At 40.1% G+C, this 23,791-nt stretch overlaps 1 protein-coding gene across 3 annotated transcripts in view; it reads left to right on the forward strand.

Annotated features, from left to right (window-relative positions):
* The first annotated feature begins 12,964 nt into the window (after positions 1 to 12,964).
* LOC121191646 (copine-9-like) overlaps positions 12,965 to 23,791 on the forward strand; it is a 71,018-nt gene continuing 60,191 nt past the window's right edge. For 2 of the 3 annotated variants that reach the window (XM_041052912.1, XM_041052921.1), the window contains exons 1-2: positions 12,968 to 13,044; positions 15,893 to 15,933. In XM_041052912.1, coding sequence (XP_040908846.1) covers positions 12,968 to 13,044; positions 15,893 to 15,933 — 118 coding nt within the window. Of the gene's footprint in view, positions 13,045 to 15,892; positions 15,934 to 23,791 lie in introns of all 3 variants that reach the window. The other variant, XM_041052929.1, reaches the window with a different exon arrangement.

Consider the following 23,791-nt stretch of genomic DNA (forward strand, 5'->3'; position numbering starts at 1 on the left):
ACCGGTTTAAAAACAGTTTTTAATGTTGTGGCTGATCAGTGTATGATCTGTTTTTATACTGTGTAGTTCACAAACAAGTATCTGTGAATGTTTGCATAATTTGCAAAGTCACTAGTACCCGTTCAATACCTGTCTGATAACTGTAGTGCAGTAAAACACACGGTTTCCATCTGAGATGTAGTGGAGTATGGAGTAGCAATAAATGGGCATTAAACTGTTGGACTCAGATAAGATCAAATTTGTCACATGTGCATAAAAGGTGAACAGTGTGCACATCCAACCCCGGCTGGGTACAGGTGCAGGACAAAAAGACAGCAACAAAGAAAAAGAAGAGCCTGTCCACACAGTGATAGTAATATTATACAGTACAGGCTATAGCTGCTTAATTGAAATCAGATTGACTTGACTTGAAATTTCTAAATGCTGCACTAATAGAATCTTGGGAGCTTGAAAATTTGAGTGTGCATACAGCCTCTTCTTTTCCTTTTTAATTCATCACATGTTAAAAAAGAAAGAAAAAGCAACCTGAAAATCAAAGCATGTGATAGTCACATCAATTTGCATGTCCTTTCACTGGGACCAAAAGACCTTGTTCCTGACTATTGTCCTCCATTACGGCCAGTGAAGACCTGTAAAAACAGTTCAGGAAGGTTAAACAGGAGTAAGAGTCCAGAGCTATGCTAGCATCAGTATGCTAACATGCTCCAACATATATAATGTTCACCATCTCAGTTTAGCAGGTTTGTATGGTAACATTTGTTTAACACAAAGCACAGCTGAGGGTGATGGGAATGTTATTAGTTTTTGCAGGTGTTTAGTTAGAAAACAAATATAAGTATTGGACAAATTGACATTTTGATCTAATGATGGAACTTGAGACAAAGTTAGCAATTTGCTAAAGTTATTAGAATTCATCCTGATAAAAGTCTGAGCTAAATGTAACAGCAATCCATCCAATAGCTGTTGAGACATTTCACTGAAAACCACAAACAGTGACTCATGCAATGGAGCTACAGGAAAAGTCATGAGGATTCATACTCTGGGAGTCATGAATCCCAGAACTGCCAATCCAGTGAGAGCTCTGGCCTGCTGGGGGCGCTAGGGGTAGAGTCTGGGAATCACCAAAGTCATTAGGGTTTATCCTCTAGTGAACATGAGTGTTTGCGCAACATTTCATGAAAATGCATCCAGCAGCTGCTGAGTGACACTGACAATGACACAGGAAATTCTATCCAATCTGATGAGTTTCTCCTTTTAGCTTTGGTGATCATGCAGACTCCAGGGATCATTATACAGTAGGCACTGGGTGGACACCACAGGATGCAAACACGAAAAAAAGCATCAGATTAGCGCTCGGCAGCAGAGTGCATTACTGTACTCACCTCCTGTGTTTTCTCTGTTTGAGAGGTCTGTTTTCTTCAGGGCCAGATGTTTCCTTAGTTATTGAAGCCTTCATTCTCTGTCCATTAAATGCTCTGTTACTCACTCTGGGGAAAACACATCTGCCCTCTAGCTAGCATATTCATCGGAAACTAGGTCAAGACAGTGGTCTGTGAGGGAGTGTATGTTTTAGAGGTGGAACAGACAAAGACTGTTGCATGTGATGATCTCTGAGTAGAGCCCAAATTTGGTCTTCAAGCAGGTTGTATTTGAGTTTGACAGAACAAACAGGCAGCAGAAGTCTTAAGGGAACAAATGTACAGTCCATAATGCTTTCACATGCTTGACAATTCACACAGAAATCTGATTAATAATGCACTTGGTTCAGTCTTTCCATCATATCTTCTGGCCTCGCTGTATGCTCAGAACACACGCAGCACATCTGGATGCTGTCTAAACAAACATGTATTTTTGCCCTCTGCTTCCACAGCACTCAGACTATCTTTCTTCATCCCGAGGCCTCCTGTCATCTGTTAGCAGCAGCACCAGGGGTGTTGACAAGCTGTGCATGTGTGTGTGTGTGTGCGCGCGCTTTCGTGTACGTGTGTTTCATATGTGCACACAGCGAGTGTGTGGGGATTTATGTGAGTGTGTGCTAAAATTGGCAGAGTGAGAGCAGGAGGTGCAGTGTAGCTGCTGAAGTGAGGACATGTCAGTGGAAGAAAATAGACTTATACACAGCGAGGGGACGCCTCTTGAGGAATGAGAGGTGTTTTCAGAGAGCGAGAGAAAGACAAACAGAGGGTTTGTGAATCTTGCGTGTGAACGTCTGTGTGAGTGCATGCATGTGTGAATGTGTGCTGAAATAGTCAGAGGCGGGCGGTGCATGCTGATTTGAGGACAACATGATGTCAGTCTCATGCAGCTGTAAAACCTCAGGAGAGTTAGAGGTGTTTTTGTTTGTGTGTGTGTCTTCATGCATGATATTTATTTGTCACTATTATCCTATTATATTAATTATGCATTACATATTTTAGATTTTGCAGCATGTGTGTTTAACACAGTATTTCCATCCATGTTTCCATCTCAGCACACAGTACTACACGGCTGTTCAGATGATCCTGTCTGATGTTGCCATCTGTTGGAATAAGAGTGAACTACAAGTGTGGAATTCCCCCCTGGTTGTTTCCATCTTCGAATTTAAGAGCCTGCAAGCTCTTAAATTTTTACGGTGCATCTTTTTAAAAACAGCCAGTGCACACGCACGTCTGGTCGAGGATAGTTCTGATGATATTCTGTGTTTTTGTTGTTGTCAAAAAATCCCATGAAAATTCCAAAACCAACAATGTGTAAGTGCGTCTGTCGGTGCTTCCCAGCTTCGTAACCTGTTACAACCGGTGCGTTTCAACCCCAAGCCCATTCAGTCCTAATCAAGACGTAAATCTTTGGTTCACAAATACACAGATTTCATTTGAACTCATTTCCTAAAACCGTTGTAGTTTTTAGCAAACGTTACTCCGACAGGAGTAAACGGTGCATTTGTAGGGGACTATTTTTGGTTGCACATTAATACACACTAGTGAATTGGAGTTGAAGATGTTACCAGGAAGAAAAAAACTAAACTTCAAATCAAAGAGTGGTGGTTTTTATAGATTCCTGAGTGTGTGCATCATCATCAATTTGATGTGATACCATTCAGTCATCAAATGAACTTTCTTTTGTCAGACTTGTGGAAATTGCACAGGCTGGAAATTACACTGTTCAAGAGCGCTGGGGCAAAAATGGGATATTAGACCCCACATCCCCACCTCCCACTTCTCTTAATTATGTCTGCTCCCTGTTACCTCCAGTTTCCCATTAAGTACAGTGCACACAGCAGCTTCATAGGCTGCTTTTGCAGCCTGATTGTCGTCTACTCCTCCAAACTGAAGAAGCAGGAAAAAATAAATTTCAAAGTAGCTACAAATAACCCCCCCATCAAAGTGCTATGCTGCCCGTCAGTGGCTATGGCAGATTTATATGGCGGACACAGTGATGGAAAGGTCGATGGATAGGTTGTTGTGCATTTAGAATCTGAATAAAACATGTTTTTTTTAAACATTTTATTTTTTGAGAGTTAAAAATGCTACACACATGTTCATTGCTCTCCTTTAAACACTGGCTTTGATATGTTCCTGCTTACAGTAAATGGATCTACAAGTTCATGCTCCTCTCTGTGCTCTGGCTAAAGAGATATGAACATAGGAATTAACTGAAAAATCCATTGGATATCCTCCAATAACTGGAAGAAACTGAATTATTGTCAATGCCAACATTTGAGGTCTAACCAATATTTCTATATAAAGTAGATGAGTTGCAATGCTGTGGATTGAACACTGGAGGGGAGCATTTCATCAGACCTGGTGCAGTTACAGCACAGCCTGCTCTATTTCAATGGACGTTTATCCTTCATACAGCTATAACTACTGTGTAATGATATCACCATTCTGTTCTTTATAATTATGTCAATGCCATTTTTATAACTCAGCCCTTGAAACCGAAAGGAAAAACCTGACATTTGGAAATTCAGCTCTAAACTACATTTTTCCAACAAGCCTTACATAACTGTGTGAGACAGATGTGTTGTTTGGGTGGTTTGACTTCTGCTTCTTGTTTTCATTGAGGAACGAGCACATTACCTCCTCTGTGGCTGGACTGAGATGTTTGTCTCACAGCTTCGACATTTCTCTCCTGCTGTGCCTCAGATGGTTTGTGAAACGTCCAGTGTGGTGATCTGTTGTTCCAATTGTTTCTTGTGCAGAGTGTTGGTCCAGCTGGTCACAGGCTGCATGTTGGCAGTGACCGCGCTTAGTTTGGGGCGCTCGGACACAAGCCTTTGCAAATCAAATATGCTGTCACATCATCAAAGGCATTTCAAAGAGTGGTTTGAGGCGGAAATTGGAAATAGTCATATTCTGCAAGATACTCACAGAAACTCTCAGCTGAAGCAGAGGACAGTTCATTCACTGACTCTTTAAGAAAAAAACATTTTTGCAATAAGGAGCTCTGAATGGTTCATTTGAGGGTTTCTTTCATAATTCCTGCATATGCACTTCTTTTTACTTGCGTTGCCTTTCATGTTTTACAGCTACCTGCATCACTTCCTCGGCTCTTTTCTACCCTGAGTCACACAGTTATATCATGCTTATATTGCTTGCCTTGCTATAATCAGCGCGTGCTTGTGTGTGTCTGTGGGTGGATATGTACTTTTGAACCACGAAGCATCTCATTTAGCACACTCAGACTGTCATCATATCTTAATCAGAGAGAATTGTGAACAGAAATGAGACACGCTGTTGTTTACAGGAGCCTGATATACAGGTCCATACAGTCTGCTACAAGGTAGTGAAATCAGTTTTCATTTTAAAATGTATTTAAATTGCTACAAGAAATGCAAAAGTGCCTGAACTGATTGCATTGTGCTGCAAAGGTATGATCTCTGAATTTAAATTTAGGTTGTTCCATAACCATTGCTTAAAGATATTAGTAAAATTCATTTACAACTTATACAATTACAGTATTCATTCATTCAAAAGAGAAGGCTGCTACAAATTTGATCCTAAAGGACTTATGAATGCCTCAATTATGAAACCATACATTTTAAAATGTAATTGTGTGAGTTATCATTATAGAAAATCATGCTTGAAACACATGAAATTCTATTATATTAAAATCGTAAAAATGTATTTGCAAAGAACGATCATGTGATGTCTGTGTAGAATATTCTTTTTATAGTGATGCAGGTCTTTTGTCACAGGAAACCTGATATTTGATTGATATTGGAATTACTGATATTGTTTGATTTACTGACATTAGACTGTCACAGGAGGAAGTTGCCCAAGTTTGTTTTTTAGGAAACAGTTAACTTTATGTGTAATATATTATGTACAATGAGGATATGGTGTTGATCTACATCTTTGGCAAGTTCCAAATATGTTGATAGAGAACATATCAGTAAAATGTTCATAGACAACGAATTTGTTTTCCACCAAAATATCTTGTAAGTACAATATCCACCTGTAGTGACAACAGACTGTCTAATGGTCATGCTTAGTCACTCCCAGCACTTGGTTAAGGTCAAGGGAAAGATCTGGTTTAACTTCACACTGACTTCAAACACAAATTTATTAATATTTAACCAACATTTAACCAAACTAACCACGATCTCACTCTAACCTTCACCAGAGTGCTTTTGTTTCTTAAACCACAGACAGGGCGATGGGTGATGAATCCTGGTTTCTGGTGTGACAGTTGTGCGCTCGCTATGCCGGCCATCCAGTCCTGGCTACTGTGCTGCCATTAAGAAATGTAGTGTTATCACCATTTCAAAAAAAAAAGCAAAAAAAAAGCATGAAAACATTTTCTAATTACCTCCTTCATTTCTCAGAACTGAAGAAGCCTTTCGGATGAGAGGTGAAACGTCTCCAAGTCTAGTTGCCTTTCTATAGCTTTTGGAAATACCATGACCTGAATGACTGAGAATCTTCACAGACATTTCTAATTAGCCGACGCCACAAAGTAAACTCAAGCTGAAGGGATGTAATTCGTGTAATTAAGTTAATTTTGCAAGTATTTGACCATAAACCAAAGGATTAGACAGATTGAAATTTTGATTTGAAATCTCCACATATCCACACGACAAACCTCCAGACTGTGTCTGTTCCACCTTATAAGAAAAGAACTAGACGGCGGCTTCAAATGATTGAAAACCAGCCCAGTCTCCAGACTTAAACCCCATGGAGCTGGTTTGGGATGGACTGGATTCAAAGCAACCTGCAAGTGTGACACATGTGGGAACATTTACACTCTCAGTCTTCATTAAAATCTTTTATCTATCTTAAAACGAGAGACCAAAATAAAGGTACTGAGTTATTCAGTCTAATGAAGATATTCAGAGCTCTTATAACCAGCCACAAATCCGTCCGTTTTTGCTGCCAAAAAGAAAAGTAGGCTAAAGATAAAAAAGATTAAAATTTTTTTTAAAAAAGCCACATAAATAAAAATCTCAAGCAAACTTGGGACAGATTCTGTAATTTAATAACCACACAACAACTATAATATGTATAAATATCTCCCCATTGTTGTTGTTTTTTTTTGAGGACCAATATCTGCTGCTTTTACTAGACCAATAAATAAGACCAGAACTATTATCCTGACTCATCATTTATCACCACTTCTCAGGAGCACAGTGACTTCAGGTGGGGCAGGCAGCGTGATGAGGAACAGAAAAAGGAGGCAAAAATACACAAGGAGAACCAGCAAATGAGGAAAATATCTCTTTTTTTCCCCTGTTGACATTAATGCTGGAGGCTTTCACCATTTGTCAGACACCTGCTTTGCTCTGCAGTGAAATGGAAACTAAACAGGATTTCTCCTCTTTGGATAATTAGCTGCCGCTCCACAGACACACACACACACACACACATTCCAAGCCACTCCATCATCTGATCACACATCATCTTATAAATCACCCAGAGACAGGAGAGTAGAAAACTGGGTAAATAACAAGACTTTCTCCTCTGTCTCTCACTTCTCTCTTTCATTTACTCCTTTTTTTTCTCTGTCTCACGTTTTCCTCATCTGGCCCATTCTTCCTCCATATTCCTTTCCCTCCCCTTTCTGCCTCACTCCCCATTTCTCTTGCTGCCCATGAAAAATTTCAATTTCTGCCTGATCAGCTGCAAAATTGAGTGGATCCACACACACACACACACACACGGAAAGAGAGAGAGACTTAGCTGGTAGTAACATCTATTTGTCATTACTGGTGTGTGACAAGGCCAAAGGAGAACCGATACAGTCACACTCACTGTCCATTTCCTCTGAACCAATCCATAGATGGGTCTATTTTGGACACATAATGATTCAGCCTGTATGTTTCACAGGAGACCGAGCTGCCGTGGTCTCTTTGGTGGATTCCTCTCAAAGCCTTTTGGTTGGACCTCTTCCATCACCTTTTGATCTCTGACTAAACATTAACATGTCCCTTGTTTTTACCACTTTCCCTCTTGTCCTTGCCAAATATTTACTCTCCTTTTTTTTTCTTCCTTTTGTCTGATTCTCAAAGACCTTTGTCGCTTGTTTTCCAAAAATACAGTATGTCAAAGCACAGCTATTTTTCACAGAAGCTTAGAAATGTAATTCGGGTGATGAGGTCTCAGTGGGAGGCTTTAAAGAGTGTGTCATGATGCTCTCAGGAGAGCTGATTTATAGAAAATTACCGAGCAGTCCTTCCACATTTAGAAGCGCAGACATCTCATTAGAAGATGACAGCTTGTTTCTTCTGTTGAGCTAATTGACCATGGGTGTGCCAGCCTGACTGTTTGATTACCTGCTCCAGTGAATATGTGCAGTGTGTGATGTAACCGCCCCTTCGCTGTTACAAGGTGAGCAATGAGTACAGTCGCAGCCTCAGTGTTACAGAGGTGGGGGTGGTGTGGGGAATGGTGTTTCCTGTTCAGAGTTTCCACAGGTGAATTAGTCTTTGACAGGCTTTTAGTACTTTTCTTTCTAAATATGCAACACACACACACACACACCTACCACTCTTCATTTAGGTATAGTGCAGACTACAGATTGTACTGTGCCTGGCAGCTTCATTGTCTGTTTGTGGTTGAAAGATCATAGGTACAATTAACGTTAACTGCAGGTGTGTGACAGGACGCAGTTTCCTGTCTTGTGCATGAAAGTCAGATGTGATACATGACCCTGAATGACCCTTACTTTCAGATACATAAAATGCACTCTCCTTCCTCTTTTGGCACAGAAATTTCAGATGCTGATGTAATTCCTGGGGATACAGGGCTGCATTAAACATGACATGGCAAAGAAACGCTGCCTTTCACAGCTAACATTCACCTGCCTAAGAATTAGTCTCACCTCAAAAAGTTTCCTTTTCTAACGCACGACACATTTTATAATCAGCCAACCAGAAAAACTCAGCAGATCTGAAGGACGTTTTATGTAGCACTGCCGTGATGTATGATGCAGTGTAGTGCACCATACATAATGCATCTTTGATGTGAAAGAACCCCAATCATCCTGTTTCAGTAAAAGTTGGTGTGTGGCTCTGGAAACCAAATGACCTTTGATGAAACTGAACAAAAATGTCACCAAAGTGCATCATGGACACAGAGGAGTCATACCAATTTGTCATGAAAGCAGAAAAGTCCCACCCCTTTAGGGAAGTTTCCTGAGGGAATAAAAACTAATTGATAGAAATATTAACTCATGGGTAGTGCTTTCTCCTGCTTTAATTCCAGCTTTCTGATCAATCAATTATTAAAAAAAGAAATGTCTCTTATATAGCTACTTCTGATTTGTTTTGCCAAATACATTTTGAATTAAACACATTTGCCGCCTGGATTATATTTACCTTCAATGTGTTTTTTTCACAGTATGTCCAAAGCACAGGGTTTTTACACCAGAGACCAGGGTTTGTATCTTGACTCCCACATGTGGTTAGAGTGAAGCATCAGAAGCTCTTTGTTTAAGGCTGGGGAAACACTGAGGTTTCTGTTTAATATTCAGAAAATAAACACGTCCTTTCTTTTGCTTCAAGGCACTTTTTCGAAAATTTGACCAAATTTTTGCTTAATCATAACCAAGAGCCGAGTAGCTAAACATCACCATGAGAAACATTAGTCATTCATAGGTGCTATGAACAGATTTTGTAGGACAAACAGAGGAAATATGTTTTCAGTGAACATTTTACAAAAACATTATGTATAAACATTTTGCCACATTTAGAAGATATGTCCATTCAAGAGGTTTCCTCATCATCCTTATAAAACAGGTCATTCAGGTGTCATTACGTTTCTATCAGAATGTATTGACTGTATTAATAAGGGTGTTACAATAATTTCCAATAGACAGGGTTATGCCCTGTCCTTTAGAGTGGCCATGCCAGAACCTAGTTCTTTATTGTTTCCATTCATATTGTCCTCACATGGTGCATGTTCCTAAATAATGCTGAGCCCTGTGTGTGGTTGGGATTAGGTAACAAAAGTCCGGCAGTTGGGGTTTGTGAAACATTGTGGTTTCAGTTAAATGTTAGGAAAGTAAACATATCGTATGATGCGCTTGAAGTCGATTTGTCACGATCTTAGCCCTTTTGGTTTGTTCCGAACTCTTCTTGGACTTTTGTTGATTTCTCCTCAGCCCCTATTTGGACTCCTGTTTAGTTTCTTGTGTTTTTCTTTGGTAGGTTCCTGTTTGAGTTTGTGTTATGTTACTTGTGTTTGGTTTCTTGAGTGTTGTTTAGTATTTCCTGTTTTATTTTGAAGTCCTTATTGTATCTTGTCTTGTTCTATTTCCTGTCCTTGTATAGTTCCCTGCCTTTGTGATTAACTGCCCCGTTGATCCCAGTGTTTGTCTCTGGATTTTCATCTGTTCCTGGTTTGCCTCAGTAAGGACATTTGTATTTCCTTTGAGTTTTTGTTTTTTGTTCTCAGGCATTTTTCTGCAGTTGTGGATGAATTTGAGTTGTTTTAGTTTTGCTCCCTGGCCACAGACTCTTTGGCAGTGATTTTGAGTTAATAAGGGACATTATCAGGGTCCATCTGTCTCAGGTGTCTGCAGTTGGGTCCTCTCCCTCATGTTCCTGGCTGCATAGCCTGGCACAATTTAGACTTTTTCCAAACCAGACCATGATCTTAGCCATGACATAAGAATAGAGAATTTGCCCACAGCACCAGACTCAGGAACAGCTAAGTCATATGAGTTCTAATAGAAAAACATGTGAAAACCTGCAATGCTAAATCACCTTAGTGTTTACAGTATCACCTACATGATATTTTTGCTTTGTGTCACATTGGTGATAAAACAAACTATACATTCTGTGCGTGTAACTTCAAGACATGCTCATCAGCCTATCTCTGTAAACAGAGTAACTACATTTAGTATTTATTCCAGCATTTCTTGTACTGCCATTCTCTCTTGCACAACACGTCCCACAACACGTCCCTGTATAAAGTGGCTGTGTGTTTACATTTAGCTTGTATTTAGTTAGCTTGATAACTTTGTTTAGTTGTACGTCTGTATCTGTAGTGTCCTCTATATTTGTCCTTTGCGCTGTGTGTTTATAGTGTTATAGTGTTTATAGTGTGAAAGTGTCTCATATTCCTTGTACGTGTCAACATACTTGGACAGTAAAGCTGTGTGGGCTGGGAACTTGTATTTGCATTAAAACAATAAATAACATATCCTAGCTGACCAACTGACTTGTTCTATAAGTCTACCCCAAGACTAGACAATATTTTGTTCCATGATACTTCCTCTGAAATGTAATATACTGGCTTACAGTATATGTAAAGACCTGGAGAATAGTTATAAAAAAAAAACCTAAAACAGCTTGACTTTAAATAGCATGTTTAAATATATAAGACAATATATGTTAAAGTAAAATATGTTATAAATGTAAAAACAAAGGTAATTAAATGCAGTTATGTGATTGAATTGTCCACATTGTAAAAGGGTGATGTTAACGAGACACAGCTTTATGTTCAGAGCCTTCTATTCTCAGCATCACTCAAGCCTCTTTTCATGTCTAATATATTTTTCATTGTGTCACTCCAGCTTTACAATAGAGAAATCCTAAAGAATAGCCTCCGAAGAGGTGAACTTGGTGCTCACCTTTTCTCAGGCTTTTCTTTGAATATTACTGTCTGTGCCACTCGTAAATTAACTTCATTCAAAGACAGACTCACAATGCATGTGCGGCAACGCTTTATAATGAGGGTGCGAATCATATACTTAAGTAACAGGTGACTCATGGTGATTCAGTGGATGAATTAAGAGATGTAGCATGAATTCATGTTGCTCACCGTGAACAAATGATTAAATGTCCCGTTCTCTCAGAAAATAAAGCATTAAAAATAAGAAAGAAATCAAACTGGTGTTCAGGTCAGCGCCTACATGCTGCGTGATTCAGTGGTCTATATGTCACATGTACGGCACATGCGAGGTGGTGGAACATGACTTTTCAAAAGTCTTTTTAATCTTCTTATTATTTTATCCTGCACTGCAGGTGCCTTATTCACACCTGGTTTATTGGTGCTTCTGTGAAGAGTAACATGTCTGCCCATTCTCCATGCACTGTCTCATCTGTACTACACTTCTTGCAACAACAACAGCACAGAATAATGATATACTGTAGGGCCACTCAGCAAGATGTAGATGTATGCAGTTCATAATATATCATAATATATGTAGGTTGTATATATCCTACATGTATTCATACATTAAATCAGTGCCCCTAGCATTGGTTACGCATTGTTTAAGTATGTGTTGAGTGACCTTATTATAAAGTGTCACTGCATCTGCTTTTCATTTCATTTTCAGTGAACTTTTGACACACAGTCACATATGAAGCAGCTTATTGTGGCACAGTATTTAAACATGGTCAGATTAACCCTGTAGGGCCCCTGGGGAAAAAACAATAAAATAAAAAAATGTTGTTGGGCCCCGACTGGCCCTGGCTATACAGGTCATTTCATTATTTCCCCAAGCACCAGGAACCAGCCCCTGTTCTGAAATGATTATCTGATTAAAAATTGTGTTGTTTGACAATTTGATTGATGGTTTAAGTCATTTTTGAAGCCAAAATGTGAATTATTCACTGGCACATGCTAATCAAATGTATATCTACTGGTCTGAGAGAGCTGGCACTTTAGTAGTGCAAACAAATCAGATTATCTAGAACCAGATGATATGAGGTAAACCTGAGGAGTCTGGGTCGTTGCATGCTTTGGTAATCCAGTCCTGCCTTTGAACGGCATATTTATTAAAACAAAAACACTTAGTTTCAGCTATTGATTGGTGCCACAGAACAGAAAATGCTCACAGTTCATCATGACAGTTTGACATAGAGGGAGAAGTGTCACCTCAGGAGCTGGCAGAGACAGAAGCAGAGAAAAGCTCAGAGAAAAGCTCTGGGTTCATGCTGAAATACGAGCTTTTTCGGCTTTAAGAATAACTAACGTTTGCTCATTGTTCCACATTCAGGCCTGGAAAAATATTCCATGAACACCGTCGTTAATAGATCTAAGTAACAGGTGACTACATGTAAGTGAATAAATGACACCTACACACACACAGAGGGAGAGAGAGAGAGAGAGAGAGAGAGAGAGCGAGCACCGTGTTGTTGCCGGTGCCTCCGGTTGGCTGCGCTCTCCTCCGCCTCGGCACCGGACAGACACGGGGAGCGCACCGTGAACGCATGAAGGATGGATGAACTTTAAATCTGCCTCACAACTTTCACCGCCTCTCTCTCTCTCTCTCTCTCTCGCTCTCGCTCTCCTCTCTCTCTCTCTCTCTCTCTCTCTCTCTCTCTCTCGCTCTCTCTCTTTCTCTCTCTCTCTCTCTCTCTCTCCGTCTGTGACTCTCTGTCTCCCTCTCTCCTCCGCGGCTCTCTGCTCCAGAAGCGGAAAAACCAGAGGGAAGATCTCGACAATGGATTTACTGCAATCACGATCCCATAGTGAATGATCAGTTCATTGTTTCCTCTTTCTTTCTTTGCGGATGCTCATTAGCGTCTTGGGTCGAGATGATGGCATCAATAGGGGAATTTGACCCTCTCAACACCAGAGTCCCTGCAACTAAAATAGAAGTTACCGTGTCGTGCCGGTAAGGTCCAACTCTCACGTCTATACGTGCAGATGTTTTTGGGGTTTTTTTTCAGTTTAAATCCAGATTTAAAGTCTGTAATTTCACCTGCATCGCGTAAAATATTACCCATACGAAATGCTGATTTATAAGCAAGCACCGTCAAAGTCATACAAATTACCAGGATGTGTGGTGAACGTTGTTTTTTCTTCTTCTGATGTGACACTAATACCTTCTGCTGAGGTTATTCCCGGATTTGCTTCATCTAAAAACTATTTTCTAAAAATCAATTTTTAAAGCATTTGTTTTATTTCTTTTAGGTCGCTGTTCAAGTGTGTAAATAAATTTTTAAAAAACCATCTATCTATCTATCTGTCTGTCTGTCTGTGTCAGACACACGGTCAGGTGCTGTAGGTGCAGGTGCAGACCCCTCAATGTGTTTCAGTGCTTTCTCTCCTGTGTGTGACCTTTTACTCTCTGATGCCCTTTGCTCTCAGGTGAATGCTTAATCCCATCACCTGCCTCCATTATGCATTAGAGCGATTGAAAATCCTTTACTCTGTCTTGATTTCTGTCCAGCCAAAGACCCAGTAGGCTTCCAGTGATATTGGCGGGCGTGCATGGTTGACTGTTGGTGTTGATGTGAATTGTTTTTGTGTGGCACCTCAGGTTGTGCTGTAGCTGACCTATTGCAAGAAGCAGTGTCATGTTTCACACAAAATGTAGAAACACTGCCAGTCAGTGCAGCAGAAATGCTCAGAAATATGTTGTTAACACTGAATTTATAACCCTGAAACTAAAGAGCACATACATGCAGCTGGATTCAGTGTTTGGTGGCAGGCTGCCTCAGCTGAATGCTTGGCTGCTCTGCTTACCGACTGACTGACTGACTGGCTGGCTGACTGAGCAGTAAAACTCAGTCAGGGTGTTTGCAGACTGTCAGCCTATCCTGCCTGCCTGGTGGTGTGCTGACTGTCTTTCTGATCCGCTCCTGAATAATGAATGGCTGTTGCTCCTGTATAGTCCCTCCTGAGATCAGCCAGACTTGAAGTGGCCAGACACCTGAGTTAGACATCCCAAACTTGAGGGGGGACTGAGGCCAGATGAAGAGATAGATGATGGAGTTCTTTGTATTGTCTGCCCAAATATTCATCTTAAGTATTTTTCAGGTTTACGTCATAGTTTTCCACAATACTGTTTTTGTAATTTATGGTATTTTTACAGATTTTTTTTTTTTTGCCTTGAATTATTAGGTTTCATGATTTGTAAGGTCTTTGGTTATATAAAAACAAATGCTACAGCCAGCAGCTGGTTATATTAGCTTAATATGAAGACTGGAAGCAGAGGGAAGCATCTAGCCTGATTCTGTCCGAAGGTGACAAAATCCACCTACCACCACCTTTACAGCTCATTAATTAACATGTTATATCTCATTTCTTTAATCTGTATAAAAAACAGTGTGGTTTTATGGGGGATTATGTGCGGGACTAAATGGTCTAATGACAGGAAACTAAACAGACTAAATAGTCCCATACATAACCCTCTGGAATGAGCTTTAGAGGTGCTGGTAGGCAGATGATTATTTCCCTGTAACCTTTTGACAGAGCCAGGCTTCCATTGTCCCCCTGTTTCTAGTGTTCGTATTATAAAGAATTTGCATATTTACCACATGTGGAATGATTTCTTTAAGGTTTCCGGATAAACACCTGCAGCAGCCAAACTTGATTAATGTACAGTACATCCAAAGTCTCTCTAAGTACTTAACAACTCAGCTGATCATATGGAGGAGGTATAGATACCACTGTCATATGTTGGTCAATAACTTTGAACTGTGAGCTCCTGCAGTCATATATAAAATACCTTTTTCTGTCACAGCTGCACCTGATTTTTATCCAAAATATTGTTTTCCCAGTGTTTAAGTTTAATCCAGTCTTTAATAATTTTAGTACGAAACAAGCCTGAATTTAAAAAAAAAGTGTCAGATGAAATTCTAATGCAGAAGAAATTTATTTTCAGTTAAAGTTGTGATCATGTGGCCTCTTAACACAGACATCATCATATATGATCTCATAAAAGTCTGTGCTGTTGTAAGTTTACATCTTATTATCTTAATTTCTGAGACTGATTTTATATCATGTACGATCATGCCCAAGTCAATATTTGAAATCAGGTTGTGACTGATTTTAACCCGTATAACCTGATTATAACCACATAACCACACTTATTACTATTTAAAAAAAAAACATACATAAGTGGTCAGTAATAAAGTCTGTCACATGTTCAAATGGCACCACACCAGATTCCTTGGACATGTCCATTTTTGCTAAAGTTTACTTATTGATCACCAATGTGTGATTTCATAATGAGGTTTATTACTTCAGTAGTGCACTCAAGTATGCTAAACTGTAAAGTCCGTTCACACTCATATTGATAACACTTTGTCAAGGGACCACAGTCACTTCCATCATATGGCAGCCACTGTTAACAGTAAGGCGTTCATTCTCCCACATCGAATTCATTCAGATCCCTGGTTTATTATTACATCCTTCTTCCTCTTGTAGGTCTTCCTCAGTCTTTGACTTGTAACCCAGTGTATAGTATTTGATTTGGCTTAGTGTGGATTGCATTTTGGGGAAAAGTTTGCAGCAGCACAATATTTTGAGGTGGTTGGTAGATGGTTAATTTTGCATAATAATTAGGGAAGCTAATTAAATTTAAATCTGCCCACCACCTAACTTTTGGGGCTTAGCTGAAACTTTTAGAAACGCTCAGGAGAGCAAAGAACAAAAGAGATAAAAATGTTAATGAGTGAATAAATTGTCTCAAAAATAATAAAACGGGCTGAAAGAATTCATTTGTGTTTCCACAGGAATCTCCTGGATGTAGATACGTTCTCCAAGTCAGATCCTGGTATGTATGAACTCTTTATTATCTATGAACATGCATTGAAATGCTGGTAATAACAGAACACTCTTTGTTTTGTTGGTCATTATTGCTTTAGAGAATAAATCACTTTCTAGACAATTTTGACATTGAACTGTTCAACTGTATGTTTGTTTATTGCATTTTTTGAATTGGGAGATATATTCTGTTGTATTTTATTTATACATGTTTGGACAGCCCTATTAGTATTTGTACTTCCTTACAGCAAGAGAAGCAATAAGACACAATGAACGGGCTTCTACTCTCCTCTGGTAAATAACCTGAAGAAGGTCAGAGCTATCAATGAGTGACAACACTGCTGATAAAATACAAGAAGGGAAAAGGGACAGTAAAGAACAAGGATGAGACTAAGGAGGAGGGAGTGAAACGTGAAGGTTCAATAAAGGTCAGGATGTAAGGTTGGCTGGGCTTCAGTATACTGTTAGAGGATGTCACAGCTGGAAGACAATGGCGAGGTTTAAAAGCCCGCCTCCGAAACAACTGTATACAGCCATTCTATCACTGGATTGAATCCTGCAACATCCATTCATCCCTCGTATTCTGTCTCAGTGAAGACGCAAGGGTGGTTGAACCTTAATGGTATTTAGGGAAGGATTGAAATACACGTTCTTCAACTTGTAAATAAATAAATGAATGAATGAAACAAGAATGATGTCTTCCCGGAAACTTTCAACCAAGACATCAACAACATCAACAGAGAATGTACAGTATGGAGGGTATTAACAACAAGATTACACATATGATCAAATTAAGAATAACAATGTCGATTTAAGCAAAATGAAATTTATTTCATGGGCCTCACAATTCCTGCTTCTTGTGCTGCTGGAAACATCCAGCTGAACAGGAAAGACAAAGAAAGACGACAAATGTTAAAATCCTGACAAGATTTATTGGATTTTGCTTAAAAGTCCTTAATATATTCAACCTTCAACAGTCCATAGAGCTGCATTCCCCTACGTGATGTTATTAATACTGTCCTCCGCTATCATTTTTCCTTCCCTCTCACACAGTTATGTGTGACTCCTCCTCATCTTATTACTTTCTGTGTGGTTTTGGGCCCATTTCCCTCTCTTCTCTCCCCTGTAGCTCTCTCTCAGACCACAGCCTCACTGTGGATAATGCTGTTAAATTTAAAATCTCTCTCTCTCTCTTTCCCCTGCCTGCCATTAGTTGATGTGGACTTTCAGATTCATGCAAATATTAAACGCGTTTGAAGTTCAATTTCCTTGGTCCGTACTGAAAAGCTATTTATTTGATGTTACTGGTCATTTCCTGGTTATACTGCCTGGTTACTAGATGTTAATCCACAAGTGTCAGAATCCTCAGTGGCTGCGGTGCAACAAGTTTCCAGAAATGTCTTCAACGACATGCAGGTGAACAATAGGAGTAGAAAACACAGCAATATGACAGAGAGCTCGGGTGGTAGATGGGTAGATTAACATGAAAAGTTCTTTTTGTGCCTTAAACTGCACAAATCACAGAAGTGATGGGTGGAAAATGGTCTCTGTCTGAAGACGGATACCTCCCGGTTAGCTGAGAGTGCAGAATTAGTTATTAGCTCCTGTAATTTTGTCAGAACCTGGATTTTATATGGTGCAATGTGCTGGAAGGCAGTGGAGGTTTCTGTGTAGAGTCTGGTGAGTTCTCAGAAAGAAAGTTTTAAGGTGAGACAGCTCACACTGTTACTGTGTGTTTATGGCTGTTAAATGAATCGTGCAAACGCTGGTCAGACTCTATATAATCAGCACTCTGGAGATCAGTTTGACGTGGAGTGGGGACTTCGTGACAGCTGATAGAGAGTCGGAGCGATGGCTTTGGCTGGAAAATGCATCACATTCATTTTATTTTCAGCACAAAATCTTGCTGAGTGAAGAAAATAAAGAAGGCAGTTAAAAGACATAAAGTGCTGGACCAGAGAGAAATGAACAATCTCGAGAATGACAGGAAATAAACACAAAAGGAGCACGGCACAAGCTATTGTTAGGCAGAAAGTGAAAATGGGACAGAAGATGTTAGCGCGTTTCTTTCATTTGACTGTAAAACCTTACTAATCAAACTTAAGTGCCTGTTACAAGGGATCAGCTGACACACTTTCCAAGAATTTTTATAAGGAAGAAAAACCTCAGCTATGTTTAATCCATAATAAATAAAAATCATTTTTAGCTTCACTGATGCTTAGAAGTGCTGTCACTGAACGCAGCCATCAGAGCGAAAAGTGTGGCAGACAAGGCTATAGAAAAATACCAAGGAAGTGTTTCAGCTGGAAACGTGACGACAAGAAGGCTGAGTGCATTGGTCCCTGTGAAAACAATACAAAAAGCCAAAGAGCTGCATACAGAAAATGACAGGCAGTGCATCTTGTCTGCACCTGGTAATCCAAGGTGCTCTGTTGCAAGTTTTAGATGTTTATCCCTCTTGCCCTCCTGACAGTAAAGCCTTTTCCGCCTTTACCTACAAGTCCAGTGGCTTCTGGACAGAAAAAGCAGTGTGGTGCTTCAGAGAGCCCACGGGGTGCAACTTTCTCTTGACAAATGTTATGACAAATCAGCCACATAGTCTGGCCTTTAATGAGTCATACAAATCACAGCTGGAGAGCACAGCTGTCTGACTCCTCACCCAGGCTGGTCTTGAGGTCCTGGTGATAACGTCTGTGACTGGCCACAGATGTGAGGGCATAATGTGTTATCATGGGATCGTGTTTAATAAGCATGCCACTTTGAGGAACAATTTGTGTGTCAGTTAATGCAGTTTTGGGTGGTGTTAAGGGGAAGGTTTGGAGTCAGTTGGTACTGAAGCGACTTGACGTGGAATAACATTCAAAAAGCAAAAAAAATACGTAGTGGTCACACCCAAAACGACTTCAGGAATTTGCCGTATTATTCACTCTCCACTTGGTGATGCCAGTCTGGAGGGCAACCAGCTCCAACCAGCAGAGACAGGGAGAAGTGGTGCATGAGCCTTTCCTTCAGTCGAAGCAGCATAAACAGATGTTGATGAACAGCAGTCTGCGCTGCCTGTTGCCGTGTGTGCCACAGCTGGAAGATGTAATTAGGAGACAAACTATTAACAGTTGTAACTTAAGTACCACCGATGGGAAGAAGCCTTCATTGTGTTTTCATCGTCTGTGATATCATGGTACATAATGACTGCAGGGCAGTGTTATATGTGTTTTTTTAATCATCCAATAAATAGTTTTATTCATTCATTCACAGACAGGAGGAGAGGTAGCATTCCGTTTTCTAAGGCTTGTTTTGAGTTGTACTTTACAGTGAAACTTGTTTCACAATAAAAGTGGTTTGTAAAAAAAAGTTTGAACATTAGACTACAGAGAGAGGGAAGTAGGAGTTAGAATTGAATTAGTGAAAATTGCATAATAAGAGTTTGATGTGTAGCAGTTATACAAATTAGCTAATTAGTCTGAGGTGAAACATTTCCATAAATCTCTATCTCAGGAGTGCGACTGGGCTGCTGTATTTGAACAGTTTGGATGTGCTGTAGGTTGGAAATATAATTTTAAAAGTAGAACTCGACCAGTAAATAGGCCTGGCCGATATAAATCTGTGTCCATGTTTTTACGAAACTTTCTTGTCCCCCTTTTAGGCTTTGATCATTCTGAGGTTTCGTACACTTTAGTGTTATAAATTGTGTCACTTTGCCTCACCCTGTGAACCACTGCCATCTTACCTATTGGCTCCAATAAGTGCACAAAAACATTCAAAGTGAGGCTGTTCTGAGAAAAAAATGGATATGTTTTTAATAAAAGGTAAAGTTCCCCTATGGCACCAAACATCCAGGACTGCTGCTGAGCATCCTGTCTCCACAGGTGTCTGAGGTAGGCTATATTTGTATTGTTATGAGATTTTTTTTTTTTTTTTTTTCTGTCAGGTTACACCCCATCTCTCCCAGTCCTTGTCACTCACAATACCTTTTTTAAAATTCAATTATTGCCAGTGCAAGTTTTCCTGATGGTTTCTTGTTCTTTTTTTTTCATGGTATCACAAAGTGTTGTGTCTGAGTTATCTGCTGGGCAGAGAGGTTTGGTCAGGATTCAGCAGGAACTAAATACTCAACTTTAAATTCAGTTTAAACTCAGCCATGTCAGACTCCCCTGCGGTTACAGTAACAATAATTTCCATGCCTGTCATTTGACGCATTGTTTCAGACAAATCAAATACATGCAAATGCATTCCCCTGGTGGATTACTGTCTAACGTGAACGGTGCCCTTTGACAGTTTACTTCACGATAAGTCCACAGGGAGGATAAAATGATTGTCGCCATGATGAGTTAGTTGTTAAAGAGTTCCTTCCTGATTAGCTTTCAAACTCACGAATGTACAGTATGAATCAAACCATACTGTACCCCCCCCCCCCCCCCCCCCCCCCCACCAGCATCCCTCCTAGCAGGCATCCCCTACATCTAACCATGTAGAATAAAAACTGCCGAGCAACGAGTCACTGTCATGGGACACTTACATGACTGACAGACTGAACAACCTCCTATCTGACAACATGTTTACCGCTGTCCAGGAAATCACAGTAACTGAGCTACATCAGGCCGCTGATCCCTCACATCTGAACTGAGGCAGCGATCATCAGCATGTAACTGTAACTCAAATGCGTCACTTTCAGTTCATAATAATAGAAAAATGTGAAGAGCTGTTGTTGCCTCAATTTATCAGAAATATCTGAATCTGAACGCAGCTCACAGGTGTTTTCGTGAGCTGAACCACAGCCCCTTACATCTTCAGTAAACTGACATGTTTACTCTCACAGATGCTCCCTGCTGCGTGCGTCCAGCCTTTACGACCGTCGAGTCTCAGCTGTTGGACATTTGGCAGCAAATTTATGTGGGACCAAATGCCATGGCAGTAATGTGTCTGTGCTTTATGACTGGAAGGAAGTAATTTACAGTGTGGGTCCCACACAGGACAGGGGAGATTGACCCACTCAGTTAGTCAAACCTTCTTTGTCCTCTTCTCATGTAAATCATTTAATCAGATTGGACCCGTTTAATTGGACCTACATGTATGGCAGGACTGCTCTGTGTCATTGTCAAATATCTCCAGAATACAGAGTGAAAAAACACACAATATGCAATCAGGTCAAAAAGAGTTTGTTAGCTTTAGAGATGAAGGTGAGTTAATCATATAATTCAGAATTAATAGGCAGCAATCAGTAAATGGCTCAGCTGTATCACACGTGAGGAGTCTTCAATCAGGAAGATGTGTTTTATTTACAATCAGTTTGCAGAAGAGGTGGAATTATGAAAGAGAAGAGAGACTGAAAAAAAAAACAGATGATAGCAGGGTGAACATGGACACACACATCGGCGCCTGCTCTGTTCACCACAGCCAGAGTAATTACAGTGACTAAAATTGCTAGTTGAGCAATTATGGATGATACATTTTCATTATTTGATCAATATCACCGTGCCTGAAATCATTCACCACTATAATCACTCACCGTTCCCTACTCACTATGGAGGGAATTACATGTAGAGGACTTTATCAGGAGCACCTGTACACCTGCATTTTCATGCAATTATCCAATCATGTGGCTGCAGTGCAATGTGTAAAATCCTGCAGATACAGGTCAGGAGCTTCAGCTAATGTCCACCTCAAACATCACAATGGAGGAAAAAAATGTGAGAAAATATAAATACATCTATGATAAATACTGACATGCACTTTTTAAAGCTTTGAGTTATGATATACGTTTATATAATAGCGATATAAGAAGTACTTTGTGTCAGTTTGTTTTATTATTATTTTCAGCCCACAAGTCTTTGATTTAAAAAAAAAAAGTTACTCCAACAAAATACCTGGATCTTTATAAAACATCTTGCAGAGCTCAGTTGCCTCTCTAGACTGACAGTATCCTATTTGATTAAAGCTCGTGCTCTGTTTGTCCATGGTTGGGATCATGACCTTGAGGTTCCTGCGTTCTTTTTTTGGCTGGCAAGTGGAACTTCTTACCATGTTCTCTCAAGAGCATCTTTGAACATCTAGCAGCAGCTCCAGGGTTGTGGGCAGCACTGATGGCTGTCATACTAGAATCTCAGTGTTACTTCAACAGGAAATTGTTTGATTCTATTTAAAGGCGAGCGTTGTTTGACTGCCAGTGTCAGTTTCTGGATGTATTTGTTGGATACCTTGGTTCAGTCTGTGGGTGGATATCCCTGTATGCCACAGCCCATCACAGTCATAACACCATACAGTGAGCCAGCGTTAAATGCAGTTGCAGCCAGGTTGAACACAAAGGCCCATTGTGTGACAGAAAGGACCTTTGGAGGCAATCCATAGTTTTCAAGGCACTGGAGGTACACCCTGCTTTTGCAGTGAAGGTCAGTGCTTTTTGTGCCATTTTTCTTCTGCCTCAGAGCTGGAGATACACTCCAGCCTGTGGAAGAGGCACTCGGGCCTGATGATGGAGGTGGTGAGCGTCAGCCAGTCTTGCAGTGTGGGGAACAACTGTGTGGGCGCGTGGCTACTGCTCTTTCAACACCATACAGCTCTCCTCCAGCTCCTCGTGACCGTGACTGTTATTAGGCAGATGCATTAAAGTCAAAATCATCATTAATGTTAGCATTTTCAATTGCTATTGCTGTTAATGGTAGTAATATCATTAACAATGAATTCACCGTGGCATTGTTAAACCCATTAGAAAGTTGTTAAATGATAGTTGTTGCTGATATGTTTGGAGCTAAATATTCAAAGTGAATGTCAGCTCCGATCATTTATCTGTGCCTTCACCATCCACAGTAGGGTTATAAGGTATTGAAATGAATCCAAGCCTTGCACCTTGCATACCTTTTTTAAATTTCCCCACCTCTTGTCCACTTCAGCCAAACTCACCACACCTCCCGAGTCCATCTGCTTCAGCACGGCTCTATGAAATCCAGCAACACGTAGCCAGAGCATCAGTAAGACAGCATGAAATTGGTCAAAATTGGTTGAAAAATAAACACTAAATTTACATTTTTACACATTTTTACCCAATCTGTGCCGTTCACATGATTTAACTCACTCCTATCTGGCTGCAGCGGTAAATCACTCGTCTGTGAGGAGGTGGCCCCTCTCTCTTTTCAGACAAATTAAGTTTAACACATCACAATCGCTTCTTAAAGACAGTAAATAAAAGTTATTTGTGTAGTATTTATGTTACGCTGCAGTGTAATTTTATACATTTAAGAATTTTGTAGCCAACCTAGTTTTAAGCCAATACTGTGCAAAAGAAGGATAGCTAATGTTAGTGATCAGGGTCGGTAGCTGTGACGTGTGGAATACATGCTCCATTATGTTGGTTTTTCAGTGCAATGCATGATGGTCTATAGTGCTTGGTTTGCAACCATTCGTCTCTGTTGTCGGATGTATTTCAGAGTGAGACTTTTGTCACGTTAGACACGTTTATCTCTGGAGGGATCCTTTAAACAATGTTGTCAGTCACTTATAGTAACAGTCTGAAACGAGCAGTTTTAGTGGATGTGAGAGAGGAGCCCCGCAGGATTACATCGCAGCAGTTTTTCTGGGTATTCTGTTCTCGTGCAACGCTGGACCAAATGCAAAATCTTTTTATCCCTATTAATCATTTACACTCATGGGAACATAAGGCCCAGGTTCAAAAAAGTTAGTCTTTAAATTTTTGTGTGTTATTCTTTGAGTGTTTACATCGTTGAATCTCAACCTTTGCTCACCTGAGCAGGTGGTAGGTTCCAGTTAGGAGAGGCTGAGAGAGTAGAAAGGCTGTCTCTAGTCAGTATTGTGAAAAAATAGGTTGCAGCCGGTTTTTGTTGTTTTTATGTTTCGACTTGAGTTAAATTTCTCGA

Source organism: Toxotes jaculatrix, chromosome 2 (genome assembly GCF_017976425.1).
Source record: "Toxotes jaculatrix isolate fToxJac2 chromosome 2, fToxJac2.pri, whole genome shotgun sequence".
NCBI lineage: Eukaryota > Metazoa > Chordata > Actinopteri > Toxotidae > Toxotes > Toxotes jaculatrix.